Raw genomic sequence first — 20,787 nt, forward strand, 5'->3', positions numbered from 1 at the left:
ATGAGATCTTGTGTTTATCGCCTTGATCTGAAACCTGCCTGCTCCTCATCCAGTTCTTCTTCAATGCAAATCCTTAGGCACCTCTGCAATGATTCTGGAGTATAACTTTACAGTGACATACATGAGACTAATTGATATAAGTACGAAGGCTTTCATGGCCGCTGTTAATTAAACTAAAACTAGAACTAATAGTAGCACTATCACTAGACCTAGAACTAGAAACTTTCGAAAAAGTTAATATTTGTTTGGTTATTTCTTTCCATCTCAATTTTAATATAACTGAAGTAAAACTATGCGTATTTATAGATGGATGGTTTTTTAAATTGTCGGCTCTACCGGTTTCGATTATTAAATTCAATCATCTTCAGGAGCTAGCGACGTCATTGAACATATTTTTAAAAAACATATTTTGTTTATTATTTTAGCTGTTATCTTCTTGATTCTGATTATTATTTATTTCTTCTTCTCTTTGTTACCTTGTTAATTTATTCAAAAAGCTTTGTTTGCACCACTACACGCCATGTGTTTCTTTTCGTTTATTTTTGAGGTTTAGAAAAAGTGTTTGACGTTTCGGATGCTATGTTGCAACCTTCTTCAGTGATATAGTCTAGTGTTAGTTCTAGTGATAGTGCTACTATACATTTTCACAGCGTCTCGAGCCCCCTTTCTTGTATATAGGGATAATTATGTTTTTTTGCTAATCTGCTGGTAACCGCCCTAGTCTCCATGCCGTTTGGAAGAGTTCTTTAATTTTTTGGGCCAATACCATGTGTCCTGCTTTCACCATTTTTGGTACTATTTTGTCCTTCCCCGCTGCTTTTCCATTCTTCATTTTTTTGATGGCGTCTTGCACCTCCTAGAGAGTTATTGGCTCTTCTTCATCGCTGATTCTTTCCTTTCTACATCTATCTCTTTCCCGTCGTTTCCGGTTACCCTCGTCCTCCATTCTTGAATTTCTCCTCATAATAAGGACCCCATACATCCAACACTTCTTCCTTTTCTTCTTCAACACCTACCGACATAAAGGAACAAGACCTTGGAGCAATACTAAGGTTCATTAAGGACCTACATTTGCCCTAATCTTTTGGAGGGCTAAAGTTACAATAAAACTTATAAATCACGGTGGCGAGAGGGGCCGCTCCCATCAGCCCAGAAGCAGCAATAATAATCTATCTCTTTCCCGTCGTTTCCGGTTCCCCCCATTCTCCATCCCTGAATTTGAATTTCTCATGATAGGATCCCCATACTTCCAACACTTCTTCCTTTTCTTCTTTCAGGCTGTTATTATTGTCTTTTATGCTCCTTACTTTCCTTCCAAATTTTTCCGGTGTGTGGCTCACCACCTTCCAGAATTGTCTACTATCTTGACAGAAGTTTTTTTCCAGGTTTTCTCCAAACTCTTCCAAAGAGTTTCATTTCTGCACGTACTCTTCATACTCTGGTTGATGTCTTGTCCTCTTCCATTGCCGCCTTCTTTACACCTACTGCTGGCCTGACCTCATCTGGTCCTTTTCACAGCTTCCCTCCATATACACCCTGACATGCTTCCAAAATGGCCCTCCTAAGATTATTCCATATCTCTTTCACTACATCTATTTTCAGTTGCCTCAATTTTTCTTGGAGTTATTCTTGATAGGCTACCTTCTTCTCTTCTTCTTTTAATCACATCCATCTTATTCTTTGGTACTTAGTTTACTTTTTCGGTTTTGCTCTCTTAAATAGTATCTGCCACAAGCAAGTGATGGTCTGTAGAAAGCTCTGTCCCTCGTATAATCTTGATATCTCTGAAGGAATTCTTTATATTTTTTTGAATTATGATGTAATCAATGATACTGGCAAACCCAGTGCTTTCGAACATGATTTAATGGATGCGTTTATGTGGGTAAAAAGTGTTACCCATAATTAACTGGTTCAAAAGTCCAAGATTCTGCTGCAGCTATTGTTGAGGCATGATTTCCCAATAGAGGCGTACTATTTCCTAACACGCCTTTACTTTTAAAACTGTTATTTTGATTCTTCTTTTATATCCACTTGTCTCTACAACTTCTCAAAAAAAACTTCCTTCACTGCCATGTCTTAATCTTCAGTTGACGTATACATCTGAATAAGTGTGACTAGAACTTCCTATGCCAAATTAATCCATACAATTCTGGAGCTCACTGCCTCCCATATCACCTTCTGATCTCTTTTATGTGCTGTTCTTATTGGAGATACTGATTTAGAACAAACTAGAAAATCGTATTTTGAGTCAATAGGACTTATTTCTGTACAAAGATGATTTATTAAATCCTGATGTGAATATTAAAGATTATTTTGATTGAAGAATTTTCATTTCTTGTTCGTTTTTTTAGTAATGTTTTGGTTTGTAGTTTCAAAATAAATTGAATTACACCAAAAAATATTTATTAGTTATTACTTTATTGTTACAAAAAGTACCTAAATCTAAATCATACCAACCTCGGAAATGACAATATGATTTTTGGGCAAAAATCATCTTGTATCATATCTCGAACATGCAATCATAAAAGTTTCCAGCACAACAAACTAAAATTGTCTACTTTTTTCCTATTAAAAACACGAGAAACATGTTTTTTAATCTTTAGTTAAACGTCCTAAATTATATCACAGATGTGGAGATGACGGAGAATTTATTACTTTCCTTAAAACTCCGGGTCGTCCTTTGGTTTTTGGTACATTTCTCCAAACTTTGACATGTATTTTCTCACAAATTCTTTCGCTTTCGACTTAACACTCTCTGTCACTGTTAAATCATCAATATTTTGGCAGTGTTTTAACTCTTTTAACATTACAAAGTGTGTTAACTGCATAAAAACGTTACATTAATATTAAAACAAATTATAAAAAAAGATAATGATTACCTTTCTTGCAAGATGTTTAAAATCATCGGTATTAGTAATTCTTCCTTCTTTACAATCCGATTTTCTGTATGGATTTAAAATAGAAACCATAATAACGGCCATATTCGAACGAAAACTTTCCTTTATTTTTTTTACAGACTCGTTATCCCCCATCTCTTTTAATTTAGCTTTAACTGAAGACTTTTGCTTTTTCTGTGGTTTCGAAGAAGCCGATTTACCCGATGATTTATTTGCAAGTTGTCTTTTTGATAACTCCAACATTTCTTTTTGTTGTTTCAATTTTTCTTTATTTGCTTTATAACGTTTGACATCTTCTTTGAATTGAAGTTTATCTTCTTCTGTTCTAGGCTGAAACAAATATGTAATCAATAAATACTTGGCTTAATTTATTAATTCAAAAATCAAATTTTGAACAAATTACTCACACTTATTAATATTTCTGTTACTAATCCAGCTCTTCTTTTCTTGGCTTGTACAGGAGCATCATCTTTCAAAATTTCCTCCAAAAGTCTACTATCCAAAGATTTTCCTTCTTTCCCAGGTTTACTATCACCTTGCATTTCAACATCTCCAGTCTGATCTTGAGCTTTATTCGCTTCCATCATTTTGAATTTGTTCTTGATTTGAAGCATAAGGCGAGCATCGTCGATTTCATCGTCGCTATCGGTTTCTTCACTTGATGAGTCTGAACTTAGACTACTTGTATCAGAACTTGAAGTTTCGGAAGCTAAAAAAATAAGTTTTAATTTATAGAAATTACAAATAATTTTGTTAATAAAATTACATTCTTCGGGATCTTCAGCTACTAATTCCGGTGGTTCCCATTGAGGTTTTCTTATATGAATATGATAATAATAAGGTCTGCCATATTTATCTTTAACACATTTCCATTTTGGTGGGAGTTTTACTGGTGGAGGTATAGGACCCATAAATTTGACCTTAAACAAATTCGTTAAGGTATTATTTACACAATATTGTACATATGCATTACTTGTGATGGATCATCTTGTCCAATAAGATTTTCTTGATATGGTAAAGTAGGTAAAGGTGGTTTGCTTACAACCATATGGGGTTGAATCATTTTTCCGTTTTGTCCAACTTGATAACCGCCTAAATCTGGTTGTTGATATGGTATAGGTTGAGTAGGAAAAACTGGTCGATACTGCATTATTTGAGGCGGTTGTTGTTGTTGCTGTTGTTGATACATAGATTTATTTTGTATATTTGGTGGTGGAGTTTGTACAAGTTTATTTAACGGAATTTGACCTCCAGGAAAAACGGGTAAATTTGTTTGAGGAGGCATTTGATTTGGGATCACATTTTGATTCACTCCCGGATAATACACGTTTGTAGGTGTTGTATTTGGTATTGGATAGTTTTGCCATTGACTTATTTGTGGATTCCAAATCATGGTATTTCTTAATCCTTGATTAGGATCAAATGGCGCGGTAAATTTAGGGTCTGTTCCCATGGTCATACATCTTTGTTCGTGTTGCCTCCATATTTCTTGTTGGTTTCTTCGTCTTTCAAGTTCTTGTTGTTCTACTTGAAGCGCAAATAATTTTCTCCTATGGTATTTTTCAAGTACCGTCATTTGATCGTCTTTGGTTTTAGAATCAGAGGTGGTAAATATTTTCTTTTTCCTTTTAAAAATAGTTCCGTATCTGCTTTCATATTTTTTCTCTAAATCTTGTTCTAATCCCAACCCTGCTTTGTATTTTCTATCAGCTTCCCTTTCATGTTCTTTCATCTGTTCAATTCTTTCCTTTTTTGGAATTCTAAAAACTTCTTTCAAAACAGACCATTCATCTAATAATTTCAACCCTAATGCAACAATTTCAACTTCGTAATCTGGAAGTGGTTCTTCAGTTTGGACTAAAGTTTTAGTTTCGCCATCTTTATCTTCAGTAAATGTAACAGGAGACACCTCCATATTTTCATTTACAGATTTAACTACTTCCGAAATATTAACAAAATCTGGTTTTGTTTCTATTTTTATTTCATTTTCTGTTTCAAGTTTAGGCGAGTTACTATCAGAATCTAAAGTTGCACCTTCGTCCATTTTTTTGGACCATCGTTGAACGGTTGGAAGAACTTTACTGTCTTGTAACATTGTTTTATTTGGAATTGGAAGAGTTGCTAGAGTTTGAAGTATTTCTAATCGTTGAGATTCCAATTTTTTATTTTCTTTGACCATGTGTTGAGCATCAGTCATCCAACCGTGTATAAGTCTAAGACCGTGATAATCCAAGAATAAACGACGACATGGAAATTCTCCATGACGTAAAACTCGCAGTAACTTCGTTCTTTGTCCCGGTTCTTTTGCCCTTACCATCAACCTGCTTAATTTCAGTGTTTGCGCCTGATTTTTTAACCCGGTTGTTGTTAAATTTTCAATTTCTTCATCCAAATCTGCATCTTCAAAGATATCTTTTCTTGGTAATCTTCTAGGTCTTAGTACCTTCTTTTTCTCTTTTTTCTTTGCAATTTTTTCTTCTTTTACAATTTGATCAGATTCTCCAGAAATTTCAGCTTTTTCCTCTTCTAATTTCTCAACTTCTTCAGTTTTTTCATTATCTTTTATCGCAGATTTCGTATCTTGATCGTCATCTTCTTCATCTTCCTCATCTTCTTCCTCGTCGTCTTCATCATCATCATCAGGCTCTTCACCCAACCATCCCCGACATGTTGAAGCTTCACAAAAACATTTTTGAGCTTCTTTTCTGGAAATACAATCAAAAGTTGATCGTATAATTAAAATTAATTTAGGTTTAAATAATTAATTTTACCCATATCTTTGAAATTGATAATCGAACGTAATTTCTTCACCAGCAAGAATGGTTCTTTTGCTGTAAAAACCAATTCGTAATTCTCCATTGACGGTCCATTTTTGGGTTTCTGCGTTTGGATCGCAGGAATGATTTATAAATCTAGAGATGTTTCCTTTTTGTGTGGCGTCGATTACAGCGTCTGCTCTTAAAGCCATAAAATAGTAATGTTGGTTTTTATCTGTGGAGTATTCCGTGGCACGTTTTTCGAATTCTTCTGGGTCGAGAACTTCTCCAACATATTCCAAGATAAATTCGCCACTATAAAAAAATGTGAATAAAAGATATAGAAATATAGGAACCATCATCAAATTACAAAAACATGGTGTAACAAAACAGGAACTAGAAATTTTAAAAAATTGGAAAAATGTAATTTAGTAACTCTAACATTGGTAACAATAAGATCAGAGAATTCTTTCAAATTCGCCCAATATATACAGTGCGTCCGTAAAGTAAGGGATATAGGTTTATGGAAAAATCCCTGAAACTAAAATGGTAAATTTGTTCGAGCGAGAAAGAAAAGAAATTCTCTGTATGATCGAACTCGAACTCAAAAAGTAGTAGTGACGTCTTCAATCCAAGAAATCCTAATCACCAACCTAAATTTAAAAATCATACGAGATCTCTAGAGCTATGGCCGAACCAAATGCTCCAGGGGAGCTTCAACAAAACATGGTTTTGAGTGTACAGGAAAACGCTCATGTTTTTGTAAGGGATATTGGGTCGAATCTGGTCATTAGTAAATCAAATGTTCACAAAATAGTAAAAACCGCAAAATATCATCCCTATGAAGTCCTCAAATCCTCATTCACGAGCTCAATGAAGATAATTTTGATGGATTCCTCAAACGCCTACTTGAATGGAAGAAATACTGAACGTGGAATCTATTAAATGATAGCAGAAATAGCCATCGCGTGTAGCTGGATCGTATCTGATGGAATTTTGGAATATGTATTGCGTGGCAAAATTCAGTTAACCGATATTAATAAAAATAATGACTGGATGAAAAAACATAAATTATTGTTGAAAAAAACTAATTCACCTTCATCAATACATAATTGGTATCGCTTGAGCACGGACCTGCAGGTTTTGCGAAAGAATTGCGGGTGACCACTTAGAGCTTCGCATTCCTCTTCAATTCTCTCTTTCAAGTATTCGATATCACATAGTGGGGTGGCAAACACTTTATTCTTCAAGATTCCCGAAAACGAGAAATCGCACGGCGTTATGTTTGGCCATTCAATTCTACCCCTTCTCCCTATTCAATCAGCAAACTCCTCATCACGAACTTCTAGTTTTTGCTGCGGCGGAGCTCCGACTTGTTGAAAATATCGAATACCTGCTAATTGCCAATTATTTGCAAGTTCTCTCTTTAAATCTATGAGCAGTTCTAGATACTTTTCTGCATTCACTGTTCCAACAAGCAAATACGGGCAGACGATAAACTCCAAGCCACGCTGATTACATGGTTACACAATTGTGATACTTAATTCATCCGTTCAGTTTAAATTGCGCTTCATCGCTCCAGAGAATGGATTTGTAAAAATTTACGTCGTCTTCAGCGCACTCAGTGTACCACTAGCATAACTCAAGTCTATGATTAGGGTTATCTGCCGTTAAGGCGTGCAAAAATCGTGGACGATAATAACACATATTAAGTTTTTTTAACATACGACGTGGAGATTGGGTTGGTACCTTGAGGAACACTTCAGCAAGGAGTTGCATTGTATCTTCTGTGACTGCAGTGGCGGGCCGAGCACTGCAACACTTTCTTATGTAGTTGCAATAGGTCTACCAGGATACTCTGCCGCAAACTATTCAAAAATCGTGTTGTAATTGGCATTGTACCGTATGTACCTTCACAAGATCCGCTCGACTTTCGTGTACTTTATATGATGTTGCGCAGCCTTGACGATGTGCCAGAACGATGTGACAGAACTCGCATCTACGTATTTTTGTTAATTTATTAATATTGATTAATTGACTTTTGCCGCACCCTGTATATGAAATTCTTGCCTGACGCGATGGATCTACCAGTTTATCGACTACAAACAAAAAAAAATAAATACAGAATACAATAATGTAATATCATCAGACTGAAACTTTATGTAGTCAAACGGCGAAGTCCAAATAACAGTTTCCAAAAATCCTGCCATCTGTTCTACTTAACCAGGAGTTAAACGTTCAGACATTCACCTGACGGTAAAATTGCATGAAAGTACTGAAGAGAGTAGAAGTAGTAAAATACTGATTGTGAGTAAAACAAGGCGATACACTGTTGAACCCAAATTGTTCATCACAGTCAGGAGAGTGCATTTAAACAACTGGATTGGACCCAAAAAGGCATAAACATTGATGGCAAATGCTTAAGTAATAGCCTTGGAGAGATTAAACTAATGCTGAACGACTTAAAGGAGGTATGTACAAGAGTCGGGCTAAATATCAACGAGGAGAAATCAAATCTGAAGGCAAATCTTGTTCCTAGCTTTAACATCAACATTGGGAATAATGAGATGGAGAGGGTTGACAGCTGTATATCTTGACTATGAGGTTCGTGTAACGAGAGATAATCAAATAAACGAACTAAATAGAAGGATCACACTCGTATGGGCAGCCTACGGGAAACTTAGAGAAAAGGCCAAGGCCTTTTAGCTTTCAATCAATGCGTGTTTCCGGTTATGACATACGGCTTCGAAACTTTAACATTAACGGTAGCCACTGCCAGGAGGGTCCATGTGACGCAAACATAGATGGAGAGATCGATTCTGGGTGTAACTCTGAAGAACTACATACGAAATGAAGACCTATGAAGAAGAACTGGCGTAAATGATGTGGTCAACATTGTGGCAAAGCTTAAGTGGAACTGGGCGGGTCATGTCGCGCGAATGAATAATGAGCAGTGAACAAAACGTGAAAAGAATGACCAACAATTGGATTCAGACAGCACATAATTAGAATCGTCTATGTCTATGTCCAACAATGGACGCAGAGAGCTGCTTGATGATAATAATCATAATAACTTGATCTAATCTAAATTACGACAGATTCGTCTGATGATAATATGTCTTTGACTGTTGACAATTCCTCGTCTTCAACGTCCATTTCATCATCTTCCTCTTCATTTTTTTTTTTGGAACCCATGATTTACTGATATCACTTTTATATGGACTATTTGGATAAATACTCATTTTAGAAATACCTACCCGACGGGTATTTTCCCAGCGCCCATCACTGCATACAAATAATCATAAATTAAATAAAAAATCAATAAAACCGACGTTATGGTGGATATGATATAATTAGTGCCAGAAATAGAATGATGGTAAGATATGGAGATGAGGAGCTGGTAACTACCCATAGTGTCAAATTTCTTAGTATGGTGATTGATGAAAATCACCAATAGAATCAGAACATCGAATACTTAGCATCTAAGATAGCTAAATATGTACATCTTATACAGCAAATTAGAGATGAAACATCTACTGAGACTGCGTTGCTTGTCTGTTATGGAGCATTCTACCCACTACTGAGATATGGCGTGATCTTTTGGGGCTTCTCTTCAGTGGTAAATAGAATTTTACTATCAGAAAAGAAATGTGTAAGAAATATTTATGAATTAAAGAGACTAGAGTTATGTAAAGAATATTTTAAGCAAACTGCTATATGTGTAAGACGCTATCCACAACAGTATGAAAAAGTGTGAAAAATACACAAATACCATACTAGAAACAAACGTCAGCTTAACTTACTGATGACAAGATTTACGCGAATTCAAAAAAATTCTTCCTGACGCAATAAAATCTACTTTGTACTTGGAACAAAACCCTTACTACGAATTGAGTGAGTTTTCAAAAAAGAATAATTATCAAAGATTAAGCAATTTAGATGTTTTTGACTTTTTACAAACGCCCTGTATATAATTAACATAAGTAATTTAAGATTTCCATAGATTTAAAGATGAAACAATAGTGATTAAAATTAAAATTGCTTTTTATTAGAGTAACACATCCCTAATATTGTCATCAGAGGTTAACAGCAATTGATTTTAAAGATAGTGTATTATCCAGCTTTATAACTAAACCACTTAAAAATTGTTTCATTTTTAAATCATGTTCATAATAAGAATAATAAAAATGAACCTACTAAGGAATATTGGCAGCGGCTCGAATACCCAATCCTTTTTTTTCTGTACAAAATACTTCACAGGGAGCAAATTCGCCTTTTTGAAACTTTTTGTTTGTACATCTATCCCCAACAGCACATAGACCTCCACTGAAACAAAAAATAATTATCAAAAACTTTAAATTTTGCTTACAAAAAAATCATTTACCATTCAATCATAAGTAATCTATTTAAACAATCTTCCCCACAACCATATTCACCACTAGTAATTTCTTCTTCAGTCAAAAAACAATCACAAGTCATTTTTTTCGCCTCTTTACAACTAATCCGTTCCGTCAAATACAAATTTTCCTTTAAATGTATAAATTGTTTTAATCTTCTTTGCACTTCTTCGGCATTTTTCTTCAATATTTCATTCGCATCCAATTTTGGTTCACACACAGGTTGTTCCATTACCAAATTTGGTTTCGAATTTAAATTCGAACCGAGTTCCAATTCGCTCGAACGTCTCCAACGAGATTTAACCTTCACCGGTTTTTGGGGTTCTTGTGGAACAACAAATTTCGGCGGAGGCTCCGGAATTGGTTTTTCTTCAACGGGGGGAGAAATTTCTTCTAAACTTTCTTCTTTATGTTTTACAACACCATGCCCTTTAGAAGATTTTTGTTTTTGTACGGTTTGTATTGATTTAATTCTACTTGATCGTCTCACACTTTCACTGTTACAATTAGGTGGTAATTTTTCTTGTTTTTTCTTGGGCTGTTTTGGAACTTTGGGTGGTTTTGAAATGGTTTTTGGTTTTGGACCTGGTTTAGATCTTGGTGGTTTTTGTTTAATTTCAGATTTAGATTTTGTATCGGGTTTAGTATCTGGTGAAAATTCAGTTGTAGTTTCAGATTTACTTTCTTCAGATTTTTCAGTACTAATTAGGTCTATATCCATGTTATTTTTCATAGCATCCAACCATTTTATATATTCTTTATTATATTCTTCACGGGGTTTACCCTCAATATCTTCTATTTCTGTACTCTCCTCTTTTAAGCCCAATTCTTTTAAGTTATCTTCAATACTCCTTGGAATATCTTCTTTATTTGGTTCCTCATTTTCCCCCATATTTTCAGCAACTTTTTTTATTTCTTGAGATTTTAAATAATCTATTTCCTCTTCTTTGAAATCAACATTCTTCAGATTACCATCAGTTCCTTCAAATTCATTTTGATCAATTTCTGGTTGGATTTTCTCCTCACTTTTTACTGGAATTTCAGCCTCCTCTGAAACATCTTCTTCAATTTCTTCACTTCCTTGATTTTCTTCTTCTATTTCCTCTTCTGGGATTGGTTCTTCTATTTCTTGATGTACATCTTCTTCTAAATCCTCATCCACTCCTTCATGGACTTCACCATCCTCTATATTGTGCCCTTCTACATCCCCAATTCCAAATTTAATTTCCTCCACTTCAGCATCACTTTCTAAACAAACTTCTTGCTCTCCAGCTATAGGGATAACATCATCAGAAACACATTCAATAATTATTTCAGAGCCTAGACTATCAATATACTCCACAGTTTCTTTTTCTTCATTCATTTCTTCATCTTCATTGTCAAGAGATTGGCTTTTTACTACTTTAACATTCGACATTTCAAACTCTAAATTCGATAATTGTTTCGAAATTATAGCTTCTTGTTCATCTTCATTAACAGATTCATCTTGACTATCATCAATATCCATAATTATTGAAACATCTTTAGATTCCACAGTTTTGTTCTCTTCTTGAGATAGTTCACTTTTTTCAGAACAGTTTTCTTCAGAAATTGTAGAATCATCAAGATTTGTTGGGTTAACCTCATCTAATTTCGGTTGGATGTTAGCTTCTAAAGAAGTATCATTAGTCTCATTAGTAGAATCAACGTCCGTTGTATCTATTTTTCCGCGTCTTTTAGATCGAGTAATAATCTCCGTAAATTTTGGCACAAACTCTTTTTTGGTTTCGACTCTTTTAGGGAGGTTTTGTACTGGTGATTTCGTTGGGGACGATTTTGTTACGTTTTTAGCTCCACCACCGCGTTTTCGTTTAGGTGGCATTTCTACTCACTCTATCTTTATGTGACCTAGACGCTATTTCCGGTATTATTTTTATGTGTAAATCTATTTCGAATTAATTACTAATATACCTATACTTTATATGACTAATTTGCAGTTACTTTCAGGTTCTAACTCATCTTAATTCTTAAGTTTTCATTCGGAAAACATCCATTTGGGATGGATTTGATGGGCCAAAAATACTAAACGTGATAGATGGCGCCACATAACCTTTTTTAGCATAACCTCATAAAATAAAAGGTATTGAATTATGGCTTTTATTACAAATATTTTAGCCAAACATGTATTTAGAATAGAAGAAAAACTTTTATATTTATCGTAAGTTATATAATTCATTATTGAAAAAGGCCTGTATTAAAATTTGTATTTTTCAGCGTTCCTAACCTATACACGCAATTTCGGGAGCGACACACTATAAATCCAAAACCGAGGCTACGAAATCCAACTTGGTTGACTAAAAAGAATCGTGTGGTATATTTTATACGTTTTAATATCATTATCCGCAAAAATTAATTAAAATTAATGAATTTGTTAGGTTCACAATGAGTTCATAACCTCAGATAATCAAGAATTTTTGAAAGAAGTTGTTCAAGATCAATTTAAAATAGAAGCTGAAACGTCGTTAAAAAAGGAACACATTACAAATATAGAGTGGACTCCTAATTTGAAACGAACAGGAGTGATTGCTAGGAAAATTGGGATTTATCCTATTTGGTTAAAAAATGGGGAGAAAGTTTTAACCACCTTATTGCAAGTTTTAGATAATCATGTGATTAAATATTACACTCCTGAAGAATATAATCCTCCAAGAAAACGAATTGAGAAAATTTATAATAAAAAGGGAGTGATATTGCTTGGAGCAGGAAGTACAGATCCTTCAACATTTACAAAGGAATATTGTGGAATATTTCGAGACACAGGAGTTCTTCCAAAAAAACATTTAGCAAGGTTTTTTGTTAGTCCTGAAGGGATCCTTCCTCCAGGTACACCAATTGGAGTCTTACATTATCAAGTTGGGAATTATGTTGATGTTCGAGGAAAAACGTAATTTGTTATTTTAATTAACAAACATAATTACTTAATTTTGTTTTACAGAATCGATAAAGGATTTCAAGGAGTTATGAAAAGGCATGGTTTTAAAGGTATGCCTCGATCACATGGTGTAACCAAAACTCATCGTCGTGGTGGTAATATTGGTGGGGGTGGTGAAAAAGCAAGAGTTTGGCCTGGTACAAGAATGCCAGGTCATATGGGGAATGAGTACCGAGTAAATAGAGGGCTAAAAATATTAAGGATTAACACAAAATTTAATGTTTTATGGGTAACTGGTCAAGCTATTCCAGGCGAGACGAATTCCATTGTGACTATTTATGATTCGCTTTTACCACTAAGAAAACCCAAGAAAGCACTTCCTTTTCCTACATTAATTGATCCACAAAACGCAGATTTTCCAGAAGATATCTTTGATGAAGATGTGCATTGTTTTGATAGTCCTAGTATTGAATATATTGAATCTTAAATAAATTTGTGTTTAAAAAGTTTATTAATTTACTATCATATTACTTTTAAATCAAAAATATATCCTTAAATAACTTATTAGTCTTATTACACTGGTATAGTCATTTTGCTTAATCTAAATATAAAATCTAAAAGATGCATTTGAACTTTAATTTCAAGAGGATTTGTTGTAACATAAAAACCTGGAACTCCAGCTTGTTCAAGAGTTTGTTGTTGATCAGTTACTTTTTCATCCAATTGAAGAACAAGCGATTTATCAAACTCTTTTAAATCATTCTTTTGGGTTATTTTAAGATCATTTAATTTCCTCACTTTTTCTTCAGCTGTTATATCAGTTCTATCAAGTATTTCTTGGTCTTGAACTAAAAATTATTAATGTGTAAATTATTAAATTCTATATGTTGATTCTAAAATACTTTTTTGATTATTTAAAAACTGTAATCTTTGTTGATACATGTGTTGTTCAGTAACGTGTTGAATTTCCATTAATCCTTTAGCGATTTCAAATATTGTATCACTTAATAAACAATTTGCCAAGCTTGATAATAATTCATACGGAACTCTCATTTGATATTTTTGCGGTAAATCTCTTGCCATATTTTGTAATTGCTCAACGAGAAAATATAATTTATTTTGTAATACTTCCGGTGTTTCCATTTTTTTAAATTAATTAATTATTAAAGTTTAATTAATTTTTTGACATTTAACATAACCTACAAATATCAGTTATTTTTATTAATTATAACAATTGCAAATAAAAATTATATATTATAATAAACAAACAACATAACAATCAATATTTACATCTCCCCATCAAAACAAATAATAATTATTTAAATCAATTTCAGTAATTTTTTATTTTCATATACATTTAACATAACCTACAAATGTCAGTAGCATTACCAACTTGAATTATATCACCAAAAAGAAACAAATCTTCGATTAAAAAAATATGTAAATTAAGCAAAATAACATAAAAGTTAGCATTTATAACTAATTTCCAACATCAATAAGAACACCCATCGAAAAATATCAAGAAAATAAATGGAATTAGGAAATAAAGCGTGGGTACATTTTTGTTTGACAATTAAGTATAACACGTTTTCACCACGTATTTCAATTTGAGTATAATAAAAGTCTGGGTTTTGTCTAAACTTTATCTCCAACGTGATCACCTAGAAACCTAGATAAATAAGAACCTAGAATATAATAGAAATAATGGTTAAAATGTGTAAATTTCAATTGTTTTTGGTATGTTGTTTAGTTATTTTAAACTATTCTTTGGCTCAACATCATAATCATCATCATCATGACCATGATCACGCACATCACGATCATCCGGCGGAGTCGCCGTCTTTTAAATACTCAAAGGCTGCCAATGAAAAGGTAGCTGAAGAGAAACGATCTGAAACTGTAAAAAATCAATTGAATGATAATGAAATCTGGTTATATGCGATGGGATCAACTTTATTAATTAGTGCAGCCCCATTTTTTATCTTATTTTTTATTCCTCTGGATAATACACAACAAAAACAACCTTTATTAAAAATATTATTGGCCTTTGCTTCTGGAGGTTTACTTGGGGATGCTTTTCTACATTTAATTCCACATGCAGCAATGAATAATGAACAAGATCATGGGCATGGACATGGTCATAATCACGGGCACTCCCATAAACATGGTGAAGAAGATAAACATGACATATCAGTGGGTTTATGGGTTTTATGTGGAATAATAACGTTTTTAATTGTTGAAAAAATAGTTAGAATATTAAAAGGTGGTGGTGGTCATGGTCATTCGCATTCAATTCAAAGTAAACCAAAAGAAAATAATGATAAGAAACAGAAAAAGAAGGAGCCTAAAGAAGAACATAAGAAAGATATAAAAGTAGCTGGTTATCTAAATTTAGCTGCTGATTTTTGTCATAATTTCACTGATGGTCTTGCGATTGGCTCTTCTTATTTAGCTGGGAATACAATTGGTATCGTAACAACAATCACAATATTACTACATGAAGTTCCCCATGAAATTGGAGATTTTGCCATTTTACTCCAATCTGGGGTTTCAAGAAAAAATGCCATGTTCCTTCAATTAACCACAGCACTTGGCGCTTTGGCTGGTACAGCTCTATCTTTATTAGTTCAAAACACATCCGGTTTACCTACAGGATGGATTTTACCATTTACAGCAGGTGGTTTTATTTACATCGCTTTAGTATCTGTTATTCCAGAATTATTGGATGAAGAAAAACCAAGTTTCGTTCAAACTTTGTTACAAGTATCAGCTTTGTTCTTCGGCGTTTATATGATGGTGTTAATTGCAGATTATGAATGAAATTATAGATTAAATTAAAGTATGTTTGTGGAATTTTTATATTTTTTATGGAATTAAATTTCATATGTAAATTATCAGTAATGAACAATGCAAATTGTTGTGATAATTAATCATTTATGTACTTTATTAATTTTATTCCATCGTATTTTTAGAAATATATTCTTAAATAAGAAAAAAATCATTTTTTATTAAAATTTGAAAAATAAATTACAGATCCCTGTTCTATCAATTAATTTCAAAACGTCAAATTACATAACCCCTAAAAAATGACAAAACATTATTTTTCGTCATAATTTAAATTAACAATGTTAAGATTACGAAATATATCGAAAATACTCTTAAAATTCCCAAATTTATTATTTCGTACAAACCCAAAATTAACCTATTATAAAATTCTCGCTTTGAGGTTAATCCAATCAAAACCGCTACATTTACATCACACCTTTAAAAAATATAATATTTATCACCCTAAAACAAGCATCCTCATTTCAATTTCTATCTTAGGATGGCTCGGTTTTAAAGATGATGACGAAGAAAAAGAAAGTGAGTTAATCCTAACGTTAAAAAGAGCGGTTCTTTGCACTCAACGAGAACAATATGACACTGCAGAGCAGCTCCTTCACATTGCCCTAAAAATTGCTCAAGAACAACAAAACAATCAAGGGATAATTTATTGTTATGATTTAATGGCTAATTTAGCGTTTACACAACAACAACTCAATAAATCAGAAAGATTGTTTATTGATGTTATGAGAATGTTATTTACTAATGGAATTGCCGAAGATGATCTTAAAATAATTCATATAAGTTTAAAATTAGCTAGAATAGCTCATTTAAGAGAAGAAAACGAAAGAGCTTGTTTGGGATATCAATGGTGTTTAGAACAAATGAATAAAAAGAAAGAAAATGATGAAGATACTCTTGGACTTCTAGGAGTTATTCACGATTGGTACAGCCAATTTTTATTAGATAGAGGAGATGTTAAAGAATCATTAGTTCACTTAAAACAAGCATATAAAATTTGTTGTGATATTAAAGGAAAGGATGACCCTCAAAGTATGTTACTTTTGAATGATTTGGGTACTACCGGATGGAAAGCTGGTGATTTAGAGTATGCAGAGCTGTGTTTAAGTGAAGCTATTAGTATTGGGAGGAATTTGGAGGACCAAAGTCATTTAGGGGTGCTTATAGCTAATTTGGGGGTTTTATACATACACAAGGGATTTAAAGAAATGGGCAAAAAATATTGTAAGGAAGCTTGGCAATTAGGTAATACTGTATTTTTATTTTTTGATGTTATTGTAAGAGTTTTTTTTATAGGGAAACAACATGATAATCAAGAAAGTATGGAGCAAGCTAATTATTGCTTTCTTCAATTAAAAAGTTAAAATTGATAGGGTAAGAAAGGAAATTATTTATTTTAAATATTCTATGAAACGTCGAACTGAGTTGTAAATTTTATTTATTAATAAAATGTTAGAAATCTTGGCATTTATAGTGTTTTAACATTTTTTGTATATGTTGTATCACTACATATGTTGGAATTTATATGATCTAATAACACAAAATAGGTCTCAAAATATCATAGAACCTGAGAATAATGATAACTCCTTATCACAAAAAGAAAAGGAGCCAGAAATTTCTCTTATATTTTTCACAATGCCTGAATTACAAAGAAATTTAAATGACATTATGCAACTTCCAGTTTCACTGCTGCCTTTAAGCATAATGTTATACAGAAAAGGAATTAGAATTTCATACTTTTCAAAGTCTATCAAAGAGATAGAGGTTTGGGCAACTTTTACAACCATGGATAGCGCAAGAATAGATTCTAGATATAGAAACACCATGAAATCTTACAAAGATCATATTAAAAATCAACAAACAAAATAAATACCAAACGTGGAGTGAGGCAGGGAGATACAATCTCTCCAAAATTGTTTACCCTTGCCCAAGGAAGCTTATAAAAGTTTAGAGACAGACTTTTGGGAGAAGAGTCAAGGGTATCAGCATGGATGGCCAACTACAGAAAGCATTGCGAGGTCGAAGTGGTGATGGTTTTGCTATATAGCAAGACAGAAGGAGATAAAGAAGCCGAGCATGTACAAGCGGAGCGTAGGAAGATGGGTTGATGACCTTGAGGAAAAAGCTGCGAAGAGTTGGCTACAACCAACACAAAACCGAAACGAATTGAAGATAAAAGAGGAAGTATATGTCTTAGAGTGGATAACTAAATGCTGAGAAAGAAAAGAAGAAGATTTTACAGAAAACGAAATCAAACATGAACCTCTCTCATAAAATACCTATAATAACAGTAGTTATTATACAAAACTAAAAATCCGATGCTTATGTGCAGTTGAATTAACACCGACCCAAAATTCGAAAGAAGTAGTTAACATTGAAGAGAAAAGTAATATAATCATCACCATTGAACCAAGGAGGAAATCACAGAACATTTCACAATGTTTTAACTCTTGACGCTATGGACATACAAAAAATTATTGCTCACTCAAGCATAAATGTGGCGACAAGTAAGAGAAACACTTACAACCATAGTGAGGGTTACCATTGAATCAAACTTTACTTATTGTATGCACAAAGAATGTGATAACTCTCATGTTCAAAGCAACTATAACCTGCAAACACAAAACATATATTGTGGAACACAAAAATCATATACTTCCTCAATAAAATACTACTCACAATGTTCCATAAAAACTCCTTATATTCATTAAACATTAATATCATTAACTACAATGCCAACGGTATTGAAAAGCAAAGACGATTACTAATAGCGTTTATATCTTCTTATAATGTCGAAATTACTTGTATAATAATAATAATAAATGCCTTTATTAATAAGTCGCAAAAACGAAAAAAAATATATTAATACATTCTTAGAAAATAGACTTATTTTCTGGACGAAGTTCAGTTTAGTTATTAACCAACTGCTCTTCCACTTAATCCAGAATATATAGAAAATATATACAAAAATGAAAATCTTTTTAATAATACCAAAACAAAAAAAAATAAATAAAATGACGACATGCCAGTATAAAGCGATGCATTAGTAGCTCAGAATATAAAAAAAATCAGGATGACTCAAGCAAGAGGGAGGATTTTAACTTACTCTTGAACGAAATACAGCTCAATCCCATAAGGTGCACTGGTAGATTGTACGTTTTGGCTATCTGGTAGGAAACGGATCGGTGCGAGGTGCGGTGTGGTACTCTCAATACATCTTCTTACATTAATATTACATAATACTACATTCTGAAAGATAGGCGTTACAGCAAGTAAGGAGGCCGTTGACTTTTAAAAATTTTATCATAAACGCAAGTTGCATGCAGTTTACGTCAGTTCTTCATGTTCAACCACCCAGTCTCTGCCAACTTATAACTAATATGGTCATATTTACGAATTCCGTAAATACACCTTAGATAACCGATCTGGAAGTTCTGGATACGACGCCCACTCGCCCCCGTTAAATTTGGACCATAAAAGCATAAGCTATCACACAGCATAATTTTTAATTTCTTATTTAAGACATCCCGATGGGCACCTGGCCACATGCTTCTCAAACCTCAACTGATGATCCAATGTAACTCCTAAAATTTTTATATCATCAGAAACAGTAAGAGGTTCGCCATCCATCACCAATTGACCGGAAATCAAAGGTTTAATTGGTCTCCTTGTGACACTACCGCAAAACAGAAGAACAGAAGACTTGGATGGATTAAGCTGGCGTTTCGCAACATCAGAAAATAATGCTACATCTGAGTTAAATTTTATGCAGGCATCATCCCAATTATTTGGATTAAAATTCAGCAGAATCTGTGTATCATCTGCATACAAATAAAGCTGCCAATGCTCAAGAACTTGGTTAAAATCAGATGTATAAATAGAGAACAACATCTGACTATTAATCTTCACAACCTGAGACTTATCCGACAAAAATGACTTTATCAAAATTAAAGCCCGATTTCTAAGACCAAAGTAATGAAGTTTAGATGCAAGTATATTATGATTTATTGTATCAAATGCTTTGGTGAAGTCCAACGATAACAAAAGTGCGGCTTACCCGGCCTCTCTAGAAGCAAATACCTTATCTGTAAGGTTCAATAAAGCTGTTGCGCAACTGAAACCCGAACGAAACCCAGATTGTTGATCAGGCAGTATATTATTACTTCGCAGTGTGCTCTAAGTTGCTTTTCCAAGACTCTTTCTAAAATTTTTGACATCACTGGCAGGATACTGATCGGTCTAAAATCCTGTAGGGCAGAAGGGGACGACACTTTCGGTAACACAATTACTGCAGCCCTCTTCTAGGCATCCGGAAAAACTGATTGATGAATAACAGCGCTGCAGTTTGAATGTTATTAATTATTATATATACTTCATGTTCATCAACGGGCATAAAAGCTTGCATTATCTGCACTCTTGGGATTAGTCTGAATATAAAGTGCAGAATCACCGTGAACAAAATAATTATTTAAATCGTTTGGAGGAAAAAATGTTAGGTACCTTATTACAGTTTTTATTTATATTTAAAAGTTTAATCTTCCTCCAAAGAACTTTTGGATCTTTACTACGTAAGGCGTAGTCATAGTATGCCTTCTTTTCAGCCCGCACGCGTGATGTTTCCAGATTGAGATGCAACTTGTATAAAACCCAGTCTTGAGTTAGCTTGGACTTTTTAAGCGCATCATCTCGAATAGACATTAGAAGTTTAGTATTATCTGTTAGCTAGGGACTGGGAGGCTTTGTAAATCGTCTAGTTTTTAAAGCTGCATGCAAATCCATCAGATTAAGTAAACAGTTATTAAAAAAAGTTATTTCCTGATCACATATGTTTCTCCACGGAATTGATTTCAAATCATTCTAGAATTGTGGCAAATTAATGTTTTTCACATCCCTGTATGAACGATAAATTGCAGCAGGCCTAACCATATCAAATGCCAGTTCACACTTCGATACTAGTAAACAGCTGAACATTTGTTGTAAAA

General features: G+C 33.4%; 5 protein-coding genes across 6 annotated transcripts; 3 read left to right on the top strand and 2 right to left on the bottom strand.

The window, feature by feature from the left end:
* Positions 1–2,386: 2,386 nt before the first annotated feature.
* LOC111414067 (SET domain containing 2) lies at positions 2,387–12,095 on the bottom strand. Its single transcript, XM_023045248.2, has 9 exons — positions 12,001–12,095; positions 10,038–11,944; positions 9,851–9,979; positions 5,669–5,968; positions 3,871–5,602; positions 3,664–3,817; positions 3,305–3,606; positions 2,880–3,227; positions 2,387–2,822 (listed from the first exon to the last, which is right to left on the bottom strand). Exons 2-9 carry the CDS (start codon positions 11,909–11,911, stop codon positions 2,661–2,663), a joined length of 5,001 nt encoding a protein of 1,666 aa, XP_022901016.2. The 5' UTR covers positions 11,912–11,944; positions 12,001–12,095; the 3' UTR covers positions 2,387–2,660.
* Positions 12,096–12,098: 3 nt separating this feature from the next.
* LOC111414069 (mitochondrial ribosomal protein L3) lies at positions 12,099–13,472 on the top strand. Its single transcript, XM_023045250.2, has 4 exons — positions 12,099–12,247; positions 12,304–12,400; positions 12,465–12,973; positions 13,025–13,472. The coding sequence occupies exons 1-4, from the start codon at positions 12,180–12,182 to the stop codon at positions 13,446–13,448; spliced, it is 1,098 nt and encodes a 365-aa protein (XP_022901018.2). The 5' UTR covers positions 12,099–12,179; the 3' UTR covers positions 13,449–13,472.
* LOC111414070 (gonadal protein gdl) lies at positions 13,454–14,357 on the bottom strand. Of its 2 annotated transcripts, XM_071196588.1 has the most exons (4): positions 14,252–14,357; positions 13,864–14,160; positions 13,630–13,809; positions 13,454–13,575 (listed from the first exon to the last, which is right to left on the bottom strand). In XM_071196588.1, exons 2-4 carry the CDS (start codon positions 14,102–14,104, stop codon positions 13,535–13,537), a joined length of 462 nt encoding a protein of 153 aa, XP_071052689.1. In that variant the 5' UTR covers positions 14,105–14,160; positions 14,252–14,357; the 3' UTR covers positions 13,454–13,534. The 2 variants fall into 2 exon arrangements, with proteins under 2 accessions (XP_071052689.1, XP_022901019.1); XM_023045251.2 differs by having other exon boundaries at positions 13,454–13,809.
* On the top strand, positions 14,340–15,891 carry LOC111414068 (Catecholamines up). Its single transcript, XM_023045249.2, has one exon. It carries the CDS (start codon positions 14,666–14,668, stop codon positions 15,779–15,781), a length of 1,116 nt encoding a protein of 371 aa, XP_022901017.2. The 5' UTR covers positions 14,340–14,665; the 3' UTR covers positions 15,782–15,891.
* A 129-nt stretch (positions 15,892–16,020) lies between these two features.
* Positions 16,021–17,272, top strand: LOC111414052 (tetratricopeptide repeat protein 19 homolog, mitochondrial-like). The gene is made up of 2 exons (XM_023045216.2): positions 16,021–17,050; positions 17,102–17,272. The coding sequence occupies exons 1-2, from the start codon at positions 16,087–16,089 to the stop codon at positions 17,167–17,169; spliced, it is 1,032 nt and encodes a 343-aa protein (XP_022900984.2). The 5' UTR covers positions 16,021–16,086; the 3' UTR covers positions 17,170–17,272.
* Positions 17,273–20,787: the final 3,515 nt, after the last annotated feature.

The sequence above is a fragment of the Onthophagus taurus genome, chromosome 6 (genome assembly GCF_036711975.1).
Source record: "Onthophagus taurus isolate NC chromosome 6, IU_Otau_3.0, whole genome shotgun sequence".
Lineage (NCBI taxonomy): Eukaryota > Metazoa > Arthropoda > Insecta > Coleoptera > Scarabaeidae > Onthophagus > Onthophagus taurus.